The 17,033-nt window shown below is 57.2% G+C and overlaps 1 protein-coding gene across 3 annotated transcripts in view; it reads left to right on the top strand.

Moving 5' to 3' along the window:
- PFAS (phosphoribosylformylglycinamidine synthase) overlaps nt 1-13,529 on the top strand; it is a 35,041-nt gene extending 21,512 nt beyond the window's left edge. For 2 of the 3 annotated variants that reach the window (XM_078618870.1, XM_078618871.1), the window contains exons 19-30: nt 754-837; nt 2,343-2,498; nt 3,459-3,581; nt 3,739-3,884; nt 4,422-4,544; nt 6,916-7,003; nt 7,339-7,430; nt 7,955-8,069; nt 8,819-8,959; nt 10,916-11,101; nt 11,271-11,400; nt 12,279-13,529. In XM_078618870.1, coding sequence (XP_078474996.1) covers nt 754-837; nt 2,343-2,498; nt 3,459-3,581; nt 3,739-3,884; nt 4,422-4,544; nt 6,916-7,003; nt 7,339-7,430; nt 7,955-8,069; nt 8,819-8,959; nt 10,916-11,101; nt 11,271-11,400; nt 12,279-12,474 — 1,580 coding nt within the window. In that variant the 3' untranslated portion in view covers nt 12,475-13,529. Of the gene's footprint in view, nt 1-753; nt 838-2,342; nt 2,499-3,458; nt 3,582-3,738; nt 3,885-4,421; nt 4,545-6,915; nt 7,004-7,338; nt 7,431-7,929; nt 8,070-8,818; nt 8,960-10,915; nt 11,102-11,270; nt 11,401-12,278 lie in introns of those variants that run through there. The other variant, XR_013588741.1, reaches the window with a different exon arrangement.
- Nucleotides 13,530-17,033: the final 3,504 nt, after the last annotated feature.

Raw genomic sequence — 17,033 nt, 5'->3', positions numbered from 1 at the left:
TCCTCCTCCCACTCCCCCTCCTGCTTCTCCCCTGCCTCCTTCCCCTGCCCATACGCTGTGTGTCTCGTGCTGCGGTTCCATGAGTGGAGTCCACGGGAGCAGACTGTTGGCGCAAGTGCTGTTAGCAAGCACCTCTGAAGGCTGGCACTGCACAAGAGGGGGTAGGTGGCCAGCACCATGCCTGGCCGCCTTTGTCTCCCCAGTGGTGATTTTTACACAATGTAATCATTTGAGCCTGAGTCGCTCTAGGGGAGACCCCAGACCGGTTCAGATAATCGGCACTGGTTTCGGCTGTAAGCGGGAATTGAACTCGGGTTGCCAGGTTCATAGCACAGCGCTCTTACCACTACGCCACCGCTCCCCTTCACTCGCCCACTCACCCACCCACTCGCTCACCCACTTATCCACTCACCCACTCGCCCGCTTATCCACCCACTCACTCACCCACTCACCAACGAACTCGCTCGCCCTCACACTCACCCAACCGCACACACGCACACGTCCACTCACCACACTGCAGCCGACCTCCCTTCTTCCCTCGCACCACTCCACTCTGCAGATCCCTGCCATCGTCTCTGTCTCCCCAAGCCCTGACAATCGTAACCTTGCTCAATGCAGGACACCGATTACCTCTTCACTATTACACCTTAAGTTAGTGCTGTTTGTTGCCGACCACTTGGCGTTTGGGCCCCGGGTCAGGCGACTGAGATGGTAACGACGCTGGCTGCCTCGTCCGTGTGTGCGTGCTCCCAGGTGACCTCGTGATTTCGGCCTACGTGGGTTGCCCTGACATCACGGCCACCGTAACCCCCGACCTCAAGAGCCCGGATGGCGAAGGTTCGCGTTGGGCTCTCGTGCGTGCGGGGGGGGTGGGGGGATCCCTACTGTTCGCTGGAATTATCTCAGAAGCTTTCCAGGAGTTTGTGGAAATCGGGGGCCGTCGTGTAAATTGTAATGGACACATCGGTCGTATTAATATTATTACGTGGGAAAATATCCAGGAGTGAAAACGGCAAAGTTGTTAGACTCCAGCCATGGTAACCGCACGGGAGCCTGCGCTCGGCGACACAACAACAACAACAACCAGAAGGGGACGTGAGGAGGGGACGCTGGAGAGTAAAGCAGGGGGATTGGCACAGCGGGAGGAGGAGAGCTCAAAGAGGCGCCTGAGACCGAGCGAGGCAGCGACGCAGGCTGAAGAGAACCACGGACGATGACCTCGTTGCGTTACCTGCAGAGTCACGAGACGGATCGATATCCGTTCGCGCTTCTGGAGGTCACCCGAAGCAGGGCCTCGTTAGCGCTGCTTCCAACGCCCTGCGTTAGAAGGCGGCGGCCCTCGATGTTGGCGCCTAGCCGCTGAACTTCTTTCTGTGCGCAAGGATGCAGTGTAACACCCCCGCAGATTGCTCGTGGCTTGCTCCAGTCAGACTCTGCAGAGGTTCATTGCCGTCCGGTCGTTCGCATCATTGCATTGTGCGAACGATAACGGAATGCCGAAGAGTGGGAAGCTGTATCAGGGCGACGTCCATGGCGGAGCGTCGATGATCCCGTGACATTCAAAAGAGAGTGGGCCACGCGTGCCGGAGTTGGGCAACAGCGGCTTGGCATCCTGGCTGCCTGCCGTGGAACTCCAGCCAGAATCAGAATACAGTGGAACCTCGGTATACGTCGTTAATTCGTTCCAGAAGGTAGGACTTATCCCGAAAATGACGTATACCAAACGAATTTTTCACATAAGAAATAATGGGAAAGGAAATAATCCGTACCAGAGGAAAATAAATGATATTTTTACGGCATATTATACATTAATGGGGTTGTATAAAATAATTTAGACACTAATTACTAAAATGCATACAGAAGCCACGTGACCGCGCTGCTGCCAGCTGCACTAGTCACGTGGCGTGCCTCAACCCCGCACGTAGCACGCGCTTCGACCCGGGGCTCCACCCTCCATGAGGGCAGCCCCCCACGCCCCCCGCCCCTCTCCCCCACGCTTCCCGCCCCTCTCGCTTTGTTTCAGTCGTGAACGGAGCACACACGGCTGTAACGCGGTGACTCATTCCGACCCATGCAAGTTCTAGCAAACGCGTATCCCAAGAAAGATGTCGTATCCCAAGACATTTTTTTCTCGACAAAAAACGACGTATACCAAATTCGACGTATTCCAAAGCGGTCGTATACCGAGGTTCCACTGTATTCATTGTGGAGGAATCCAGTGAGCTATTAAGTAATTTTTTCACAACGCCAAGAGCGCTCGCGGTCTGATTGAACATTGCAGGGGGTGGGGAAGTATGGCCGTGCGGTCGTGGACAGCTTTGTCGGCTGGCGTGTGCGTGCAGGCGTGCTGCTGCACGTGTCCCTGGGGCCCGCCAGGCACCGGCTGGGTGGCAGCGCACTGGCGCAGTGTTACGGGCAGATAGGGGACTCGAGCCCCGACATGGATAGCCCGGAGACGGTGGTGGCCGGCTTCAACGTCACGCAGGAGCTGCTGGTTGGTGAGTCGCCCTCCCACCCACTCGCTCCCCCGCTCCCCTCACCCCCACTACCCCCCCTCGCTCTGATGTCTGTGTGTGTGCGTGTCTTTGTGGGGAGCGGTAGTGGAGTAGCGGTTGGCGCACTGCGGTTCGAACCTGGCGACTCGAATCCGATTCCCCGCTCTTGGCCAACACCAGTGACGTTTTTTGTGAACCAGTCCTGGGCCTCCCCTATGTCAACTCGGCCTCAAATGTACTTGGTGCTATGTGTAAACATTGCCGCTGGGGAGACAAAGGCGGCCGGGCGTGGTGTTTGGCCACCCACCCCCTCGTGCGTCGTACCAGCCTTCATAGGTGCTCGCTAACAGCACTTGCCCCAACAGTCTGTGAAGGCTATACTAGGGATCTTTGTCTTGAGGAGCTCACAAATCCTTGAAAGATCTGGACACAGTACCATCGGTGAGCTCCGGCAGGCAAGGCTGCGTTTGCTGGGTCATGTAGCCCACATGCTCAGCCGCCACATGCCTAAACAGCTATTGTTTAGCCGGATAGAGGGGGCTAAATTGGCGCGGCACAGGCTGGAGAAGGGATTAAATGATGAAGTGATATGGTCCGAGAGGATATGGAGTTGAGTGGACTTTGCCAATGATTGGTACCAGCGGTGTCAACATCCGCCTCTGTGGAAGAGGCTCGTGAAGGATACTCCTGGGCAGTTGGAGGCAGTCGCCTTCGAACAACAATGGAGGGCAGAGGAGCGCTCGCAACAACAAGCGGAGTGACGGACGGCTAAAACACAGCAAGTTGGCACAGTGGGGGGCATAGCTGGTGCATCTGCCAGTCATCTCAGTCACTTAACCTATGGCACCTGGGTTTGCCAGTGGGCATTTCACACTCTACGGTTGTTGTGTTTGCATCTGTGTGTGCGTGTGTGCGTGTGTATCTGTGTGCGTGTGTGTCTGTGTGCGTGCGTGCGTGTGGCAGAGCACGCGATATCGGCGGGACACGATGTGAGTGACGGCGGACTGCTCGTGTGTCTGCTGGAGATGGCCTTCGCTGGGAACCGCGGCATCGATGTTGAAATGCCGGGCGAAGCCGGCTCCTCCGGTAGCGATAGCCCCAACACTCAACACACTGACCCTGCCCTGACCTTAACCACAATGGCCCTGCCCTGACCCTAACCACACTGCTCGTGTGTGTGTGTGTGCGTATATGTGTGCGTGTGTGCGCTCGTGCACACGTGTATACGCGTGTGCGTGAGTAGCACTGGAGCTGCTCTTTGCCGAAGAGCTGGGCCTGGTGCTGGAGATGTCTCCGGCTCTCGCTGATGCCGTGTGCCGTCGCTACCGCAGCGCCGGCGTGGCGTGCAGGCGTGTCGGGCGCATCGTCGGAGAGGGGGAGACGGCGCAGGTCGCCCACTCACCCACCAACTTACTTACTCGTCCACCAACTCATCCACTCGCTCACCCATTCGCTCACCCACTCACCCACCCACTCACCCACCCACCCACTCACTCACTCACCTTTTCACTCGCTCACTCATCCACCAACTCACCAACTCACCCACCAACTCGCTCACTCTCCGACCAACTCACCCACCCACTCACACGCTCACCAAACTTACCCACCCAAGCACCCACCGACTCCCCCACTCACCCACTCACCCACCAACTCACCAACTCACTCTATCAATACCCACCATTCGCCACTAAGTGACGGTGACGTCACCACGGCACGTGTGCCAGGCCAGGTGCACTCACTCATCCACTCACCCACCAACTCACTCGCTCACCCACTCGGTCGCTCACTCACCCACTCACCCACCCACTCACTCACCTACTTACCCACCAACTCACTTACACCTCCACTCACTCACTTACTCACCCACTCATGCACTAACCCACTCACCCACTTACCCACCACCACCCACCCACACATGGTGTGCAGGTGCGTGTGTGCGTGTCGGGAGAGGAGCTGCTGAGCGAGCCACTGGGCGCTCTGCGCGATGTCTGGGAGGCCACCAGCTTCGCCCTGGAGGAGCTGCAGGCCAACCCGGCCTGCGTGCGGCAGGTGAGGAGGAGGAGGAGGCTCGCTGGTGTCGCACGTCGTCCCCACCCCCACCCACCGGCGCGGTCGTATAGAGCGCAGAGATGGCGGTACCTTCCGCGCTCTGCGTCACTACGCGAGCGCGACCCGCCGATTGCGGCGTTCCGATCTCCGTCTGGGGAGTTTCCCAGGAGCCGGGGGAATTTCAGGAAACGTTCTCATCGCTCCAACCGCCGCACCTCTGCATGGCAAGTCCAGTGCATCGAGCGTGACTCCGCTACTTGTTGTCCATGACAGGAGCTGTGGGTCGTGTTGGGACTTCCTTGATGAGAGCTGTGGGTCTGTGTTGGGACTTCCTTGACGAGAGCTGTGGTCTGTGTTGGGACTTCCTTGACAAGAGCTGTGGGTCTCTGTTGGGACTTCCTTGACAAGAGCTGTGGTCTGTGTTGGGACTTCCTTGACGAGAGCTGTGGGTCTGTGTTGGGACTTCCTTCACGAGAGCCGTGGTCTGTGTTGGGACTTCCTTGACGAGAGCTGTGGGTCTGTGTTGGGACTTCCTTGACAAGAGCTGTGGGTCTGTGTTGGGACTTCCTTGACGAGAGCCGTGGTCTGTGTTGGGACTTCCTTGACGAGAGCTGTGGGTCTGTGTTGGGACTTCCTTGACGAGAGCTGTGGGTCGTGTTGGGACTTCCTTCACGAGAGCTGTGGTCTGTGTTGGGATTTCCTTGACAAGAGTTGTGATCAGTGTTGGGACTTCCTTGACAAGAGCTGTGGTCAGTGTTGGGACTTCCTTGACAAGAGCTGTGGGTCTGTGTTGGGACTTCCTTGACAAGAGCTGTGGTCAGTGTTGGGACTTCCTTGACGAGAGCTGTGGGTCGTGTTGGGACTTCCTTCACGAGAGCTGTGGTCTGTGTTGGGACTTCCTTGACAAGAGTTGTGGTCAGTGTTGGGACTTCCTTGACAAGAGCTGTGGTCAGTGTTGGGACTTCCTTGACAAGAGCTGTGGGTCTGTGTTGGGACTTCCTTCACGAGAGCTGTGGTCTGTGTTGGGACTTCCTTGACGAGAGCTGTGGGTCGTGTTGGGACTTCCTTGACAAGAGCTGTGGGTCTGTGTTGGGACTTCCTTGACGAGAGCTGTGGGTCGTGTTGGGACTTCCTTCACGAGAGCTGTGGTCTGTGTTGGGACTTCCTTGACGAGAGCTGTGGGTCGTGTTGGGACTTCCTTCACGAGAGCTGTGGTCTGTGTTGGGACTTCCTTGACGAGAGCTGTGGGTCGTGTTGGGACTTCCTTGACAAGAGCTGTAGGTCGTGTTGGGACTTCCTTCACGAGAGCTGTGGTCTGTGTTGGGACTTCCTTGACGAGAGCTGTGGGTCGTGTTGGGACTTCCTTCACGAGAGCTGTGGTCTGTGTTGGGACTTCCTTGACGAGAGCTGTGGGTCGTGTTGGGACTTCCTTGACAAGAGCTGTGGGTCGTGTTGGGACTTCCTTCACGAGAGCTGTGGTCTGTGTTGGGACTTCCTTGACGAGAGCTGTGGGTCGTGTTGGGACTTCCTTGACAAGAGCTGTGGGTCTGTGTTGGGACTTCCTTGACGAGAGCTGTGGGTCGTGTTGGGACTTCCTTCACGAGAGCTGTGGTCTGTGTTGGGACTTCCTTGACGAGAGCTGTGGGTCGTGTTGGGACTTCCTTCACGAGAGCTGTGGTCTGTGTTGGGACTTCCTTGACGAGAGCTGTGGGTCGTGTTGGGACTTCCTTGACAAGAGCTGTGGGTCTGTGTTGGGACTTCCTTGACGAGAGCTGTGGGTCGTGTTGGGACTTCCTTCACGAGAGCTGTGGTCTGTGTTGGGACTTCCTTGACGAGAGCTGTGGGTCGTGTTGGGACTTCCTTCACGAGAGCTGTGGTCTGTGTTGGGACTTCCTTGACGAGAGCTGTGGGTCGTGTTGGGACTTCCTTGACAAGAGCTGTAGGTCGTGTTGGGACTTCCTTCACGAGAGCTGTGGTCTGTGTTGGGACTTCCTTGACGAGAGCTGTGGGTCGTGTTGGGACTTCCTTCACGAGAGCTGTGGTCTGTGTTGGGACTTCCTTGACGAGAGCTGTGGGTCGTGTTGGGACTTCCTTGACAAGAGCTGTGGGTCTGTGTTGGGACTTCCTTGACGAGAGCTGTGGGTCGTGTTGGGACTTCCTTGACGAGAGCTGTGGTCTGTGTTGGGACTTCCTTGACAAGAGCTGTGGATCGTGTTTGGATTTCCTCGATGATAATTTTGAGCAGCATGAGATCGCTCCGTAATCACAGGGGGCGTGACTCAAAGGCGGCACCCATTCTGCGATGATCGGATCGCTTGGTCCGTTGGGATCTTCGGCGGCGTGTACCGTGTGTCCCCCCCCCCAACCCCAGGAGCGCGAGGGGCTGTCCCGGCGCGTCGCCCCCCCTTACCGCCTGACCTTCGACCCCAGCGGTTCTCCAAGTGTTCCAAAGAGCCTCGGTAAGCTGACGAGTTTGCAAACATCCAGCCGCCATAATCGAGCGAGAAGAGGGGGGAATGTTATGAGCCTGGCCAGTATGCTCAACGTGTTTGCGCATGTGTGTGCATGCGTGCATCCCTGCGTGCCCGTGTGTGTCAATGTCTAGCCCACCTCAGCTGTTTGGAAGTCATGTTCCGCCCTCATCAGCTCGCGTGCGGGTGCTGGGCGGACAATTACGTCGCAGGATCGTGAGACGATGACGGCTTGTGGGGGAGGCCTTCATCCAGCAGTGGATTGACCATGGCCGACGACATATCGAAGCGAGAAGCCCATTGCCCTCCCCTCTTCTTTGCAGCGTCGGCGCGGCCCCTCGTGGCCACGGTCCGGGAGGAGGGCAGCAACGGGGACCGGGAGATGGCGGCGGCCCTGCACATGGCCGGCTTTGAGGTGAGGGAGTGCACGGCACGAGAGAGAGCACTCCGCTCCCACGGTTGCTCCACTCCGGATCGCTATACGGTGAAGAACGACCTCGAGGGGAGAGCGAGCAGTGGCCTGGAGCATGGAGCTGGCACGGCTGAGGTTCGGCATTCGATCGCAGGCGGCCGCCCAGCCGACCGCGATGGGACCGGTGTCTCGAGTGCAGCGAGCCGTCGGGGACAGCCCGGTCACCGGTGGCTGGACGGCAACAAAATCACGTTTGGTTTAATTTCGCGCGTACTTTGGCAAATTTCTACCTCAAAAAACTAAAAGTATCGTTTTGACAGTCACGATGACTGTTGACTTGAGAGGTCATGGAATGCGTGGTGAGGCCCCCCAGCATCCCCTCACGTCTCCACTCGAGCGCCGCGTGTGACGTCAATGGCACGGCTCCGCTTCTGCGGTGGAAACAAAACGTGACCCCTCCTGAACCGTTTGGCGGTGGCGTTGACGGTGGCGGTGGCGGCAGTGTGGGGCCGTGTCCCCGCAGGCAGGTGTGGGACGTGACGATGAGCGACGTGTGCACGGGCGCCGTGACGCTTGAGCGCTTCCGAGGCCTCGTCTTCGTCGGCGGCTTCAGCTACGCGGACGTCCTGGGCTCCGCCAGAGGTCTCCCATGCCGGCCGCGGCACGATGCGAAGTGACCATCACCTCTCCGCGTCTCTCCGGCGCGACTCCGGCAGCAGTAGAGGCCTCGGAGAGCCGCCTACAGCCGCGGAGAATCAAAATCTTTCTTTATACTGGAGGAATCCGATGAGCTATAAAGCTCTTTTTCAAATGTGTCCAGTCGGGGCGGGTCAGAAAGTTACAACAACAAACAATACAAAAACAAGATAGGAATGCAAAGTATAGGAAAGGTAAACAAATCACTAAATATGACCAGGTAAAGACCACTGAGCTCTATTAGCATCTTTGTCAGGTGCGACCTGGCCACGAATGATAGCGCAACAAAGTGGCTGATCGGGCCGCTGCTGCTGCTGTCGTCTGGAATTCTCTTCCTCCGCTTGAGCTCCGTGCTGCTGCTCCACCTCCCTCTACTCGAGGCTTGAGACCCCCTTTTAGTTTTCCAGCTCATTTAGATTAACACCATTTAGATTAACACCATTTAGATCAACACCCTTGTTTAACACCATTTAGACTTAACTACATTTAAATAAACACCATTTAGATTTAACTCTATTTAGATTAACGCCATGGATTTATTTATTTCCTCCTCCCCTGTGAAGCGTGTGGAGATGATGCAGTTGGCCTTGGACGCTATACACATGATCTCTATGTGATCTACATGCGATACACATGTGATCCACACGTGATTTCTGTGATCTATACGTGCCCCACACGTGCCCCGCATGCTGCAGGCTGGGCGGCATCCGTGCTGTTCAACGCGAGCGCCCGCGCGCAGTTCGCGGCGTTCCGGCGCCGATCCGACACCTTCAGCCTCGGCGTCTGCAACGGCTGCCAACTCATGGCGCTGCTGGGCTGGGTGGGCGATGGCGCCGGTAAGGTTCCCCCATGCACACGCGCGCACACACGCACACACTCGCAGACACGCGCACACATGCACACACGCTCAGACATGCACACACGCTCAGACACGCACACGCAGACACACGCGCAGACACACACGCAGACACGCACACACACACATGCAGACGCGCACATGCGTACGCACAAAGATTCCCCGTGTAGCTTGCACACACTGAGGGGTGAGTGGTCGGCACCGCGCCTGGCCGCCTTTTGCAGGTGGCCCAGGACTGGCTCGGATATACTCTGCCACTGTTATTGGTCGTGAACAGGGTTCGAACTCGAGTTTCCGGGTTTGTAGCGCAGTGGGCTAACCACCGCGCTACTTTACGTGTGTGTATGTATGTTGAACTTGTTCCGCACTGTACCTAGCCAGTCGTGTTAATCGGAGGTGCAGGGGTAGGACAACAAACTAAACACAAAGAGCAGCTCTCAAGAAATTAGATTTCAATCTCGATTTAAAAGTGCATCGCTCCAGTGGATTCCAAATACTGCTTCCCAAAAACCTGCGCGTGCGGTCTGTCTGCACGCACACGGACAGTGCGCATCACAGCCTGTGTGCTATGTTTGTGCACACAGACAGCACACGGCACACGGCACAGCTGCACGGTAGCCAGCTGAGCAGCTTGCTCCACTGCTGGTGCAGGTTTGTTGAATAGTCATTAAAAGTCGATTCTTAGACGCGTGACGCGGGGATCTTCAGAGTCTCCGTAAAAATGTGACGGAGAGGTTCAAACGAAGGGACCACGCGGATTGTCCAGACACACCGACGGGTCGGAGACGAAACCCGATGAATGAATGTGCGTGTGCTGCCTCGCCTTGTCAATCTACTGCCGGATGAGAGCCTGCCAACGTCTTGTGGGCCACGAGTGATATTCTTCACCATGCTGGTCGGCGCGTGTTGGTGATTGGGGGGCGGGGGTGGAGACCAACGGTGAAGTTTTCTGCACGAGTTGAGCGGCGGTGGCTATGCACGTGGCCAGTAATCCAGCACTGGAGGCGGCAGCGAGGGTTGGCGGATCACGCACAGATGCTCCAGAACTCCCTTCCCATGGGCTGCAAGGTGGTGCCGTACCCTCGCGAGCAGAAGGTGGTAGACAAAGCGCGGACTCCACCTGTCCCGTCCGTGCGGGGATAGAGCGTTGCACCTTCGCACGAGTGGCCTTTCTCTGGCTGCTCCGGTTTCTGACCAATAGCCCCTGAATACATAGAGGACGGCAGAGCTTGGGCAAGTGTTGGTGCCGGCTGTCTGGAACGGAGTTCCATGTGTCGGTGGTTCCTCCGCCCTGCGCCGAGCGGCACGTTATTATCCGTACATCACCACACCTGTACAACACGCACGGCGGTGGTCGGTCCATCCAAGCACGGTGCAGGCTGAGGCCTTGCTTGGCTTCCAAGATGTGCAGCGAGTCCGGCCGCGTTTCTGCATTGGTGTCGTCGCGAGATCGATCGATCGCTCCGCGCGCCGGTACCCGAATGGTGGTGGCGCCCGAAGGACATTACCATGCATGTGTGCGTGTCCGTGCGTGTGCGCGCATGCACGCGTCCGCCTGTGTGCGTGCGTGTGCGCACATGCACGTGTCCGCCTGTGTGCGTGTGTGTGTGGGGAGCAGTAGTGTAACGGTTAGTGCGCTGCGCTACTAACCCACCGACCCGAGTTCGATTCCTGCTCACGACCAACACCAGTGATAGCGATTATCTGACATGGTCCTGCACCTCCCCTAGGCTGACTCGGCCTCAAACGAGTACCTGGTGCGTTGTGTAAACATCGCTATTAGGGAGACAAAGACGGCCGGGCGTGGTGGTGGTCACCCACCCCTTGGTGTGCCATTCCAGCCTTCATAGGTGCTCGCTAACAGCACTTGCCTCAACAGTCTGTTAAGGTTCCACGGGGGATCTTTGTCTTTTTGCGTGCGCTCTGAATTTAAAAGGCGGCGTGGACGATGGCGGTGACGGCCACGAGGAGGCACTGGCGCCCGGCGTGGTGCTGGCGTCCAACGTGTCAGGCCGCTTTGAATCGCGCTTCGTGAGCGTGCGCGTCCAGGAGGACTCACCGGCACTCATGCTGAGCGGCATGGGGGGCTCCGTGCTGGGTGTGTGGGTGGCGCATGGAGAGGGTGAGTGGGGCAGGGAGAGGGTGAGCGGGGCAGAGGGAGGGCGGGCGGGGCAGAGGGAGGGCGGGCGGAGCAGAGGGAGGGCGGGCGGGGCAGGGAGAGCGGGGCAGGGGCATGGCAAGCGGGGCAGGGGCAGGGCGAGTGCCCCACGTGCCCCCCACTCTCCCTCCAGGTCGCATGGCGTTTAGCAGCGAGGAGCAGCTGGAGCGCCTCATCGCGGGCAAGCTGGCACCCCTCCGCTACGTGGACGACCAGGGCAGCCCCACCGAGAGCTACCCCCTCAACCCCAACGGCTCGCCACGGTGAGCACTGCACCGTCCGCCGTGTCACCCGCCGCGATGCCCGTCGTGCTACCTGCCGTGTCATCTGTCACGTCACCGACCGTGTCACCCCCGCCACGTCAACCCCGCCGTGCCAACCGTCATGCCACCCACTGCGCCATCACCCGGGTGGCCCCGCGTGTCCCCGTCACGTGTGAACGGCCGAGAGCCGTGTGGGCCCAGAACCGGCGCGACTCGGATTGAACCTCGGCGGCCACCCTGTTCAATAAAAAAATCTCGCCGCAAGTTACTCAATTGGGATTCAACTTATTTCGCACCGTACGCAGTCAACCGCGCTAATCAGAGGTGCGGGGGAAGGACAACAAACTAGACACAAAAGCATTTCTAAAGAAATGAGTTTGTCAATCTGGATGATTTAACAGTGCATAGCTCCAGTGGCTTCCTAATATCGGAAGGGTGTTCCAGACGGCCGCAGAAGCGCACCTGAAAGCGCGCGATGCCGTGACCATCATTGTTCGATGGCTCGCTAAAAGCTGCTGCTGCTGCTGCTGGGAGGGTGACCAGAGTTTGCGTGATGGTAATTTATGCTCGTTGAGCATATCGTGTTTCGTGATGCGATGCGTTGTTGAACGATAATGTCAGCGGGGAGCCCATCGGTTTACAAACCTGGGCCCATGATGACCCAGCCGGAGGCACTCCGTGATCGCCTGGCACAGCGCGGCGTTGACCCCCCCCACCGCCCCCCCCTTGGGTGCTGCACCAACCTTCACCGGTGGTCGCTCGCCGCGCTTGCCCCAGCGACACGGCTACACGGGGGCTTCCGGGGGCTTCGTCTCCGCCGTGAACTCCTCCAATTGTGACGTCTCGTCTCCCCCGGTCCCCCCTTGTGTGCGAGGTAGCGGGGTGGCTGCGCTCTGCTCGCCGGACGGGCGCCACCTGGCCATGATGCCGCACCCGGAGCGCTGCGTGCTGCCCTGGCAGTGGGCGTGGGCGCCCGCCACGTGGCGCGGCTCCGTCACGACCTCGCCGTGGCTGCGCTTGTTCCGCAACGCTCGCGCCTGGTGCCTGCAGAACGGCGCCGCGGCGTGCCAGTAGGCGACGGCGCCGCGCGACGGGACCCGCGGTTGCCGCCCGTGTCCCGGTGGTCCCCGCGTCGTCCTCCCTGTGGAGCGCCCTCTGGTGGAGACCCTCCTGCCGGCGATCGAGGGTCCGCACCCTGGCCCCGATGTGCCGCGGTGGGGGGGGCCTCGTTAACGACGCAGCTTCTGAACCATCTCTTCTGCTTCTCACGTCTCTGTAAAGACGAACCTGATTCTCCGGGACTGTTCACATGCACAACTGTTCTCCAGCCTAAATAATGAATGGGTCACAACCCACAACCTCTTCACCCCCCCACCCCAGAACCAGCAGTGGAAATTCCACATTGCAAAGGCAATGGCCGTACCTGGTGGGACGTGAATACGTTGCGATTGGAGAGACAAAGGTGGCCGGGATTGTCGTTGGCCACTACTCTCCTTCGTTGTGTGCCGTGCCGACCTTCATAGGTTGCTCTCTAACGACATTTGCCACCCTGCTAGTCTGAAGCTATACGGGGATCTCTGTCATTGTTGTACGAGCTCATTGGCCTTGGAGAGATGCTGTACGCACAAGGGGTGACCCCAAATCGCTGGTGTTCAACTCAATTGATTGCAGTGTGGAAATTCCACCTTCCTGTGGTTATGGGAATAGTGCAGGCTTACTGCTGTACAGCCGGCATGCCTCTGACCATAGCTGCCTGCACTCGCTGTCTGCTCTTGGTGCCGCTGCTGTCCTCAGCCGGCTGTAGTATTCCACGTTTCGCTGATGATCCCTGTTCCGAGCGAAGCTCCCCCGTCAGTCGGAGGCCCTTCCGCCAGCTCGCGGTGGCATGGAGCAGCCACTCGCACGGCTGTTAAAACGCTCGGCAATGCTCACCCACGCAAAACGTGAATTATTTTAAATAATGTCCGTCCCCTGCGTAGCCACTGCTTGATGGAGGGGCTGCGCACTGCTCCGACAAACGCATCGCGCTGTATTTGCCGTGACCGTGCCTTAGGAACGTTTGCAATCTTTATTCATTCGTTCAACTGTTGCTGCTAGAACGCCGCCAATAAAACAAACGCAAGACCGCACGAGTTGTTTGTTTATGCCTCACTCTTTATTTTGGGTACAATTCCCGATGGTGTGAATTACGCAGCGGTGGTGGTGCTGACAATGATGATGATGGTGTAGATGGTGGGTGGGTGATGATGATGGTGGTGGTCGGGCTCGGTGTGACCCGGCATGGCTTCCCAGCGACACCATGCCAAGCGGTCTCCTGCCAGGGAGAGAACCCAGTGGGCATCCTCTGGGCTGAAGCTGAACGCGATTGGCGGCCGAGCACAACAAAGGCAATACACGCAATCGGAAACAAAGATCCCCCGTATAGTCTTAACAGACTTTTGGGGCAAGTGCTGTTAGCGAGCACCTATGAAGGCCAGCATAGCACACGAGGGGGTGGGTGTCTAGCACGACGCCCGGACCGCCTTTATCTCTCCAGTGGCGATGTTTACACCGCACCAGGTACTCATTTTAGGCTGAGTCGACCTATGGGGAGTGCAAAACGGCCGTCGTCAGCCGCGCCAGGGCACCGTTTCTGGCACTAGCAGCCAAATCCAAGAGCACGCGCACAACACAACGTGTGTGCCAAGCAGCAGCGAGCCAGAAATACACACATCTCCATACACGAAGGTCCGCGTATCTTCATCTCTTCCTTTGCGACGTCCAACCGAACGCCTTGTACAATAAACGCTCGCCAGGTGGTCGAGCGAAGTCTCATACCCGGGATCCCGGCACCGCTCTCGAAATCGCCGCGCCACTCGCCCTCTATGCTTGTCTCATTGCCCGCACGCGACCGTTTTATCCGCGCCTCGAGCGAGCGGATGCACAACGAGAGAGAGGGGGGAACACCGCGTGCCCTGCACCGTGGCGAACCAATCACGCGGCTCGCGATTGTTGCCGGGCGAGGAGAATGGAACCACGTGGCTACGAATCCGCCGCTTGGAGGAGTCCCGAGTTGCACGCAACCGATCGCTGCGGTGCGAACTCTGCGTAACTCGGGCACACACAGGCGCACAACTGTTGACAGGCGCGGGTGATTCCCGAGTGAGTGAGATACGGGGGAAGGACAAATGGCTAACGCGGGATGTACTGTCGTTCACGCCGGAGATGCTGCCCTGTGGAGGTTTTGCCGTGGGAGCGACCGCTTGGGCAGCAGTGCTACACCACCGCTCTGTGTCTCTCCCCACGGCACCACTCCCGTTGGCGCAACACACAAACATTGCTCCGTCTCCGCGACTCGGCGATCCGTGACGTCACTGTGGGACTGGGGGAGAGGGCAGGGCGGGAGGTGGGGGCTGGATCGGCCACTGAACGGCACGGAGGAGGAGGAGAGTTCGTCTGTTCCAGCGAACAACAGCGAGGGTCTCTCCTGCGATTCTGAAAATACCGCGGCGCACCGGTTATGAGGCACCGGGAAGTGATCGTGCGTCTTGCCTTCATGTGCCGTTGTCAGCAACAAATCCTGGTGTTCATTAACAGATCTGCAGTAGCGCTAGTATAATCTTCTTTTTTCTCTCTCTCTGACTATTTGTTCTCTCTGCCTGTGTCCTCTCTTTGGAATGTTCACACTTAAATTCTAACTTAGCAATCTTTGAAATACGTAATCAACCAGGCTATGCGTTAATTGTGTGTTGACCGACCCTCTGTTGTATTACATTACATTTCGATATTTTACTAGGTTATTTAATTTTAGTGTGTCCTTCTGATTTTCAGGCTTGCTTGCCGTGTCATCGCACTTGCAGCACCACGTTTTGTTGTCCACTCATTGATATGCTAATTTTTTCTCTAACCCCCCTCCCTCTCTCTGCGTCCGCCCTCCTCTGTCTATTTAAGGCCACCCCACAGAGACGACCGCCTCTCTCTGTTACCTGTGTAATAGAGTTCATGACTCTTGGACGCCGGAGTTGGAGGCACACGGGTTTTATTCACACAGCACGGTTCTGGCATACAACACTAGAGGGGGTGTCGGCCCCCTCACCCGGCTAGCTGGGGATACACGCGCTAGCTACTTCCTAGCCTGCCTCCTAGTCCTCCTCTAACGGGCTAGGGGAGGCTATCTGGCCCGACACTGGTAAGTCGGGCCCTGTACCCTGAGTTCCAGACCAGCGCTGACAAGAGCACCGGCTCTGGATCTCGGGACCACGCCGCTGACTCGGTCCTGTTCGGCCCTGATAAGGACGGCGAACCAGGGGAGTCCAGGGCTCTATCTAAGACGTCTTCAGTCTTCACTGGTTAGCTTCACAAGAACCCCGAGCCCTCCGATACATCCCCTTTTATACCCAACCCCCCGCTGAGGGGTGGGGCCCCCCCGGGGTGCCTGGCGCGGACGTCGTAGAGAGCACCTCCCCGTGCACTCACGTAGCCCCGCCCACTGTGTTTGTTTGCCATAAGCTGCCATGCATAACGGGCTCTCTCTCTAACACCCCTACACCTGTGTTGCTCTCTCTATGTATCTTGGTGATATCTGTCTGCTAATATGTCTGTCTATAGTTTTCTGGTTAGATTTTGTGTCGCTATTTCATTATACCTGATGATGATTGCTTGTGTTGCAATCGAAACGTCGTATTCTATTATTTAATTTAATTTATTATTTTATCTTTAGACGTGACTTAACCGAAAGAACCAAATAATAAGCGCTAGTATATTTTTTGCTGCGTGTATTTTTTGGAAATAGTCTTGTTCATTTATGGTTCAGTTGGAAAAAAAATCCTAGACTTATACTTGTGTTTACCTTGTTGATTCGGGGTTCCCCCGTGTGGCCAACTGGGCCCCTTTGTGTTGCATCACGCCCTACACAGACACCACCAACAATACAAACGAGACGCCCTACACAGACACCTCCAACAATACAAACGAGACGCCCTACACAGACACCACCAACAATACAAACGAGACGCCCTACACAGACACCACCAACAATACAAACGAGACGCCCTACACAGACACCAACAACAATACAAACGAGACGCCCTACACAGACACTTCCAACAAGACAAACGAGACGCCCTACACAGACACTTCCAACAAGACAAACGAGACGCCCTACACAGACACCACCAACAATACAAACGAGACGCCCTACACAGACACCACTAACAATACAAACGAGACGCTCTACACAGACACCACCAACAAGACAAACGAGACACCTTACACAGACACCACCACCAAGACAAACGAGACGCCCTACACAGACACCACTAACAATACAAACGAGACGCCCTACACAGACACTTCCAACAAGACAAACGAGACGCCCTACACAGACACTTCCAACAAGACAAACGAGACGCCCTACACAGACACCACCAACAATACAAACGAGACGCCCTACACAGACACCACTAACAATACAAACGAGACGCTCTACACAGACACCACCAACAAGACAAACGAGACACCTTACACAGACACCACCACCAAGACAAACGAGACGCCCTACACAGACACTACCAACAAGACAAACGAGACGCCCTACACAGACACCACCAACAAGACAAACGAGACTCTACACAGACACCACCAACAATACAAAC

This window comes from Lampetra planeri, chromosome 60 (genome assembly GCF_965212315.1).
Source record: "Lampetra planeri chromosome 60, kcLamPlan1.2.h2, whole genome shotgun sequence".
In the NCBI taxonomy this organism is placed as follows: domain Eukaryota; kingdom Metazoa; phylum Chordata; class Hyperoartia; order Petromyzontiformes; family Petromyzontidae; genus Lampetra; species Lampetra planeri.
The sequence above is the reverse complement of the archived record's forward strand: the minus strand, read 5'-3'. Positions and strand labels throughout refer to the sequence as shown.